The sequence below is a fragment of the Neophocaena asiaeorientalis genome, unplaced genomic scaffold (assembly GCF_003031525.2).
Source record: "Neophocaena asiaeorientalis asiaeorientalis breed wild unplaced genomic scaffold, Neophocaena_asiaeorientalis_V1.1 scaffold340, whole genome shotgun sequence".
In the NCBI taxonomy this organism is placed as follows: domain Eukaryota; kingdom Metazoa; phylum Chordata; class Mammalia; order Artiodactyla; family Phocoenidae; genus Neophocaena; species Neophocaena asiaeorientalis.
The window spans coordinates 3,137,374-3,146,334 of record NW_020172733.1 but is presented as its reverse complement, the minus strand read 5'-3'; the positions used below and the strand labels follow the sequence as shown (position 1 = coordinate 3,146,334).

The following is an 8,961-nucleotide window of genomic DNA, read 5'->3' as shown; positions in this document are numbered from 1 at the left end:
TTTATTCCCCCCCCCCCCCCCACACTTTATCACCTTCTAAATATTTTCTTCAGGCTGTGTTTCTAATGCTTCCAGGAGATATTTGAGGTTAATATGGCTTGGATTCAGTTAAGGTCAAGTTTGCGTACTATCTTTTTTTTAGTCTGTGAGAATCTTATATAAAATCATGGCAATGCTGGACAACAGATTGGGAGAGGTTTTAATAAACTCACTGAAGCAAATAGATATCTTGTTGAAAAATAAGTGGGTTAAGATGAATTGTCTAAATTAGAGTGTGGTTTATAATCATTAAGTAGATAATATGAATCTCACATTATCTAATTCCCATGACCACAAATTTCAACTAATCCTGAAATGGCATGACCTTTGACCTCAAGTGTAATTGTTGTATGAAACCTTGGCTAATTATTTCAACCGCATGATTCAAAGCATTTGCTTTTTCTGCCCTGTGCACGCAGATATTAGCTTGTAACAGATTCTCCTGTATCTCTGCCTCTTCCTATTTTCAGGATGGAACCAAAGTCTATGGCAGATGTGGAGGGTTCTGTGGAAAGTGTATTCCTCACATGACTACTGGTCTCCCAATTCAAGTAATATGAACATTCAGAAGTGGGAAGTGTGTCCCAAAGAGGAGACATTCTCTGGAAACTGCAAATAGCTGGTGCTTGTTTCTTTACCCTTCCCTTCCTGAGATTTCCATGTCTAAAATGTCTGTGCCTTTTTTTCAGGGCGCTTATCAGGGAGTCACATCACTGCTTAATTTTTCAAGGCCTTCAAAATAAACTGAACGATATGTGATTCTAATCTGGATCCTTAAAAGGATATAGTAATTTATGGTAGGGTATACAGGGATGCTTGAATTATACCAAGATAATATTGCTGTTAACAGCTTGGATTGGACCACAATTACCTTATGCCTATAAACACACATGTAAATCTCTGCTCTGGTATCCTACTGTACAATGAATGTTTATTCTACTTGTTAAAATGGAGCAAGTAAAAATTAGGAAAATGAACTTATTTAAAACTGCGATAAACATATTGAATCTGTCAGGTGAATAGCAAATCAATAGTCACATCAAAAAAGTACATAGCCATTATACTTTCTACTGATACAGCTTAGATATTTTGTTTTATGTTTCCTTTAATTTTTAATTGTGCATTATGGTGCTTGAAAAAAATCATCCTAAAATATGGTATAATTTTGTATTTAAAATATATGCTTTGGTTAAATACTAAATATGAAATTTTGTGGGAATAATACAGAAGATATGATATAGTAGAATTTGACTTAAAACACCTACCTCTAATTTGATTGTACTTATAAGAGCAATACATTGTTTTTATAATGTGTATATTCTATCATGTCTTTATAGATCCTATATATGTATATGTCTACTCTTAAAAAATTAATTTTCTCACAGTTAAGTACTATATTTTATTAATCAAGTAGAAAAGTAAGAATTATTGACATGTTGAAGATCCTATTTTGGTAAACATAAAATTATGTTTACATTTGCAAAATTTTTATTAGAGACGTTCAAGTTATTTCATATCTGAGGTATCTCAAAGCCAGAACATAAAAGATAGTATAAAAATTAACTATTCATGGACAAATTCTCAGGTATTAAGAGATTTTTTTCAGGTGAATAATTTGTGTATTATATAATAATGTGATTTTAAAAGAATCATAGACAAATAATATTTTTCTATGGCAACCTACCTTATAAACCAAGAAAACTGAATCTACTAATAGATTTTTGCCAGTAAATAGTAGTGTACTAGTTTTGCCCACAAGGTTTTTCTTTTTCAAAGATTTATTAGGGGTATATTGTACCATATAAGGTACTAAAGCAATTTTGTGCCAATGTGGTTAGATAAACACTTAGGGATCTCTGTATCAGAAAAGAAGTATTTTGCACTATGTGCCTGAAACCAGTTACAAACATTATTACAAAATGTGTAACATTTTCTAGAAATGTTTTTATTCATAAGTAAAATCTTATAATTTATAAGCATTTAAGTAATAAACATATTTGTGTGATATATTAGGACTTTGTTTTCATTTTCCTTACAGGTTAAAAAAAAAAAAAGAATTCTTCACCAAAAAAGTCTATAACTCTAAAATCACTACAGAAATTCTAAAAAGATTTTATTCAAATTGTTGCAGCTGGGATGGAAACAGCTCCTGTCCAGTGTATACCCTTCTCATGGAAATAATGGGCAGGAGGCTGACAAAAATTTGCAATGACTTCAAAAGCTTCTGTTCATAGAAGGGGTACCCATGTATACTCATATTCAATTGGTCAACTTAAATCACATGACCAAATCCTAGTCAATGGGGCAGGGAAATATACTACCTCTACAGTGCAGGATGGCCAGACATATGGAAATGAGTGAGGACTCACAATCCTCTCCCAAGGGAGGGAGTAGATCCTTTTGAGCAATAATATGTTTCATCCATCCATCTTAAACTTCCCTAAAAATTGCCAAATTACTACTTTCTAAAGGGGTTAAATCAAGTTAAATTACCACTGGCAGGGTGTAAAAATTTTAGAGTATCCACATCCTCAGTGACATGTGAAATTTTTTTCTGATCTTATGGGGCAGAGCATAGTATTTCATTGTTTGAATTTATATTTATTTAATTACTAGGTTGGATGAAGATCCTGTCATATATTTTTTGCTATTAGGTTCCTTTTTCTGAGAATTGCTTTTTATATTTTTTGTTCACCTTACCTCTCCGGTCCTCCACCTTTCCTGCCTTTCCCCATCCTCTAAACTCCACCCCCCAATAAAAAAAAACAAAAAAGGAAAGAAACAAACATATAAGGGAGTCAGTTTTATGTGAATGTGATTTAAAACATTTCAGGATCTCTTATCACAAAGCATGCTTTTTGCACTGTACCTTAGTTACAAATATTACTATGCAGTGTATAGTAGTTTTTCTATACCTGTTTATCATTTAAAGTGAAGCACCCTCTACATCTATTTTACCTATTTTTCCTACTCCTTAAGGGGAAAAGCTTTCCCTGATCATATCAAAGGCCAATTGCCCATCTCTGCTCTTGATTTCCTCCCACTCTGAATTACCCAAGACCTTTCTCCGCAGATTATTCTCTCTCCTTTTCCTTTCTCTCTCTACTGGCTCCTTTTTTTCATCCAGAAACCGTGTTCACCTCTCTTATATTTTAAAACAAAAATATGTCCTCCTCTGCCACACCTATTCACTCTCTCTTCCTTTCACTGTCAAACTTCCTAAGAGAAACAGCTATCCTCATGATCTCTTCATCTTTACCTTTCATTCAAGCATTGGTCCATTATAACGTGGTTTCCAGCCCTCAATATTTCATCGATACTACTTTCGCTAAAATCACAAATGAATTCCTAATTGCCAAGCACAATTATATACTTTGAGTTCTTTTCCTTTTGATGTCTGAATAGCGTTTGGCAAGGGTGAGGGAGAGTTCCATGAAATATTATGACAATAGCTGAAAGTATTGTCTATCATGGTACATATTTATGTGCACTTGAAAATAATGTGTATTCTGCAGTAATTTTTTATAGGTTTTATGTAAGTAAATTATGTCAAGTTAGTTTTTCATATTATTCAAATATTTTCTGTATCTTTTTTCTAATTGCAGTATCAATTACTGAGGGGTACAGTTTTTCTAATTGTAGTGTCAGTTATTATAGTAGTGTTATAACTGTAGAGTATTAATATATAATAATAACTGTAGTGTCTGTTATTATTATATTATATATTGAGATATTTTTCTAATTGTAGAGTCAATTTTTTAAAATTATATTACTGAAAATGATCACTTATTGATTAAATTATTCTATTCTATTAATAGGATGTTAATATTAATATTCTATTAGTCTTACAAATGTTAAATTCTTCAACTACAATTGTGAATTTATCTATTTCTCCTTTTAATTCTGCCAGATTTTTTCATGAATTTAGAAACTCTGTTATTAGGTACATACATGTTTATGAGTGTTATGTCTTTTCAATGAATTGACCCTCTTTATGAAATATTCTTATATCTCTAGTGATACTTATTGCCTTAAAGTCTACATTGGTATTAAAAAAACTATCTCAACTTTCTTTAAATTAGTGTTTGCATGATATATCTTTTGCCATCCTTTATTTTTAACCAGCATATATCTTTAAATTTTCTTTTATAAATAGCATAGAATTGTTCTGTGTTTTTTCATTTTTCAATCCAGTTCAGCAATCTGTTTTTTTCTTGAAGAATTTAAGACCATTTACAATTAATGCAATTATTGATATGGTTGGATTTAAGTCTACCTTCTTGTTATTTGTCTTTTATTTGTCTCATACATTCTTTCTTCCATTGTTCCTCCTTTTCTGCCTTCTTTTGAGTTGTTTAGTTTTGTATTCAATTTTATATTCTCTTTTTATGTTGGCTTCTTTGTTTTATTTTTTTAACGTTTGCCCCAGGGATTAACCTATCTTATCCCACACTTTCTCTACCTTACATAAGATTATTTCACATTATTCTACACTTTAAATGCTTACATTTCTCTCAAGTATTAGCTCAATATGACCTCCTCCATCAAGATTTTTGTGGACCATTCTGCCAGGAACACTTTATTTTTAATTTCTCATGTATTCTATTCCTTTCTTACATCACTTATTATTTATACTTAGTATTTGATTAGAGTTTTGAACACTCACTCTATCTGCTCTCCAAGACAGTTATTTGAGTGAAAACTGACACTGGCTTAGCCACTATTTTGTGTTTGATATTGAGAGATTAAATTAGATATGGGTACTTTACTCCTTATCTAATTTAATCTTTACAACAATCTTATGAAACCTCACCATTTTACACATCATTTTATGTAACAGCAGAAACATTTAGCATAGTACATATATGTCCACACATAAAACCTTTCTTTTTATTCTACTGTATTCTTTGCTTAAGAACAGAAACTATGTTTATTCTCTTCTGAATCCCTCACAGCAACTATCAGAGTGTTGAATATAGCATAGATTTAATATTTTCTTGTCAATTAATTAAAATATTCAGCAATTCAAATCCACATGAAAATATATGAAAAAATCTATTTGAACTATAATTTACAGATTTTTGGTGGGATTGATGTTTTAAAAAAAGTGAAGAGTCATCCCAAAAATATGTTCAGGAAGATACAGGGTTTCCAGGAGTGATCAATCATGTTCCACTGTGGAATTTGGGAGGCAAGCCTAGAAGTAAACAATAGCCATCATATTTTTTCTCATGGAATAGACCATGTAGGTCTGCTTTAATTTATATATTTTAAATTGTTTTAAAAATACTTAACACTACGAATATTGATGGAAATATAAGAGAGTAACATAATTAACAGTCAATTTTGTAGTAACAGCTTATTCACCATTGAGTGTAGGCTTGAGAAATACAAAACTATTTTTATAATGTCTCAATAGTAACAAAAAAGAATAGAATTGATGTTTTATTTTACTCTTCCTTGATGTCACTCATCAGGTAAGATATATCTTGGCTATTAAATATAGCTATTAGTCAACATTGGTGATTGCATCAACTTCTAATTTTTAAACATGATTATTCTTTTCAAACATAGAAGACTTACAGTTTTCCTTGTTAATTTTTTTCTAACACATTAGCTCATATCTTTTAGCTGACAAGTGTCTAATTAAATGTTTTGCTTAAAGGTAAATAATAAGATCTAATTAATGCATTACTTTTGTTACATTTTTTTAAGATAACATGATTATTTTTGTTACACTTATCCTATTTCCTTCTGTAATGACTCATCTCCTTTATTTGAAATGTGAAAAATTATTTACAACTGACAACAGTGGCATCTGCTGGCCACTCTTAACTATTTTGCAGCGTGATAAAGAAAAAATGTCAAATTAATTTTCCTCTGCAATTTTCTGAAGAGCTTGAGAAGCAACTGCTTGCAATGGAGTAGGTGAACTGTCTTTGAGTTCTCTTTAAACCAGTTGAACACTGTTACCTATATCCTTATCAGATCCATATCTGTATCTCTGTCATACAAACATACATGTGTTCTTTTCACTACTTCAATCTGAGAATATTCTTAACAATATAGAATCTTCCTTGGCTTCCAGGAGCCAAAGAAGTTGTTTTTAATGCAATAAATTTTTTGGAGAAACTTTATGCTACAAAAAGAGGAAACTCAGGATGAGAGCAAGGGTTTGGGGACACCTCAGATTTCTAGACCAGGCTCTAATATTAACAAATAGCGTTAACATTAAACTTTAGGTTTGTTTCCTCAGCTGTAAAATAAGGGATTTAAAATAAATAATTTCCAAGGTACTTTTCAACTCTAAAAGTTTATATGTGTAAATTGTGTCTGGTGCCTTAGTTGGCAGTTTATTCAGTTTGCATTTATCTGACTATACCTTCATATTTTTAAACTTCATCTATAAAAATTTACAGAATTAAAACCTACAAAAACCTGCAAGAATAGTAAAAGTAGCTATCATATGTCCTTCAGCTGAATTCACTAATTTTTGACATTTTACCACGTTTGTTATATAAATAAAACTATTTGACATTTAATTGTGAGTAAAAAACACAGTTCTAGAAGGGGGTAGATCACTACTCTTTCACTTTTACTATACTACACAGAAACTGTTCAGTTTATGAAACAAAGCAAAGATAGGTACTGTTCACAGTGTTTCATAGTTAAGAAGACCTGAATTTTTAATGTACTCTGCCATTTTGTATCTTTCCGGTGTCGTAACAAAACACACAATCTCAACCTCAGTATTGTAAATTGTAAAATGGATAGAAGAAAAATTGCATTGCTTGCCCTCCTAACATAAAAGTTGTGAGAGTAAATGAGTTTATGTTTGTGAATATTCTTTGAATGGTAGAAAGTACCAAATTAGCTACATTCCCTCATTTTAAATACAGAAAATAGCCTCAAAAGCACTATAGTGAGTAGACGGCAGGTTCTGAGGGTCTACACTCCAGTTCTGTTGCTTATGTAAGCTCTGTGACCTTGGGAAAATCACTAGATCTTCCTGAACATCATGGTTGCAACTATAAATCTAAGCTGTTTATAGTGTCTTTCTCACTTTGTGGCTGAAAATATTAATCTCTAAAATTTTGATACGAGGTCAGGCTCTTAAATTGGGTTAAATTTTTTTTGCTTAAAATTTTTTTATCGTGGTAAAATACACATTACACAATATTTACCACCTTAACCATTAAAAAAATACACAGTTTAGTGATACTCAGTGCATTCATATTTTGTGCAACCATTGCCACCATTCATCTCCAGAACTCTTTTCATCTTGCAAAACTGAAACATTGTAACCATTAAACAATAACTCCCTATTTAAGGTTCATCCATGTTGTAGCACGTGTCAGAATTTCCTTCCCTTTTTAAGGCTAATGATATTCCATTGTATATACCATATATTGCTTATCCATTCAGCTGTCAATGGACATTGGGTTACTATCATGTTTGTTATTGTGAATAATGCTGCTATCAACATGGATGTACAAGAATTTCTTTGAGACCCTGCTTTCAATTCTTTTAGTGTGTACCCAAAAGTGGAATTGCTGATAATATGGTAGTTCTGTGTTTATTTTTTTGAGGACCCATCATATTGTTTCATACTGTTTTCCATGAACAGTACAAATTTCCAATATTTCCAAATTTCCAATTTCTCCATATCTTCTTCAACAGTGGTTATTTTGAATGATTTTGATAGTAGCCATACTAATGGGTGTGAAGTGCTATCTCATTGTGGTTTTGATTTGCGTTTTCCTAATGGTTAGTAATTTTGGCAGTTTTTTCATTTGCTTATTAGCCATTCATATATCTTCTTTGGAGAAATGTCTATTCAAGTCCTTTGCCTGTTTTTTAATTAGGTTATTTGTTTTTGTTGTTGAGTTTTAATCTGGATATTAGTCCTTTATTTGCAAATATTTTTTCTGTTGCATAGTTTGCATCAATGTTCATAAGTGTATTTGTCTATAGTTTTCTTTTCTTGTAGTGTCTTTGGTGTCAGAAGAATGCTGGCCTTAGAGAATGAGGAGCTAGAAGTTAGGAAGTGTTCTCTCCTCTTCAAATATTTTTTGAAGTTTGAGAAAGATTGGTGTTTGTTAGTTCTTCTTTAAATGTTTGATGGGATTCACAAGTGAAGCCATTAGGTTCAGGGATTTTATTTGTGGAATTTTTTTTTTATTACTGATTCAATCTCCTAACTGGTTATTAGTCTAATCAGGTTTTCTACATCTTTGTGACTCAGTCTTGTCAAGTTTTGTGTTTCTCAGATTTGTCCGTTTCATCTAAGTTATCCAAGTTATCCAAGTTTGATCCACACAGTTGTTCATATTACTCTTTTATAATCCTTTTTATTGTCTGTATTTATTATTGGTTGTAGTGTCTCCACTTTCATTTCTGATTTTAGTTATTTGATTCTACCCTCTTTTTCTTAGTCAATCCAACTGAAAGTTTTCAATTTCATTCATATTTTCAAAGAATCAGGTTTTGATTTTTTTGATTTTTCTCTATTGTTTTTCTGTTATTTATTTCATTTATCTCTGCTCTAATCCTTATTATTTTCTTCCTTCTGCTAGTTTTATTTTTAGTTGGTTCTTCTTTTTCTAGTTCTTTAAGTTGCAGAGTTAGGTTGTTGATTTGAGATATTTCTTCTTTTCTAATGTGTTTATAAATTTCCTCCTTAGCATTGCTTTTGCTATGTCCCATAAGTTTTGATACTGTGTATCTTCATTTTAATTCATCTCTAAGTATTTTCTAATTTCCCTTTTGATTTCTTCTTTGATACATTTGTTGTTTAAGAGTGTGTTGTCTAATTTCCACGAATTTGTGCATTTTCCAGTTTTAGTTCTATTTTGATTTCTAACTTCATCTTGTTGTGGTCATAAAAGATATTCTGTATGATATCTATCTTATTAAACCTAT

General features: G+C 31.2%; 1 protein-coding gene across 1 annotated transcript in view; it reads left to right on the top strand.

Annotated features, from left to right (window-relative positions):
- ADAMTS20 (ADAM metallopeptidase with thrombospondin type 1 motif 20) overlaps positions 1 to 1,016 on the top strand; it is a 194,035-nt gene extending 193,019 nt beyond the window's left edge. The window contains exon 39 of the mRNA XM_024740424.1: positions 510 to 1,016. Coding sequence (XP_024596192.1) covers positions 510 to 599 — 90 coding nt within the window. The 3' untranslated portion in view covers positions 600 to 1,016. The remainder of the gene's footprint in view (positions 1 to 509) is intronic.
- Positions 1,017 to 8,961: the final 7,945 nt, after the last annotated feature.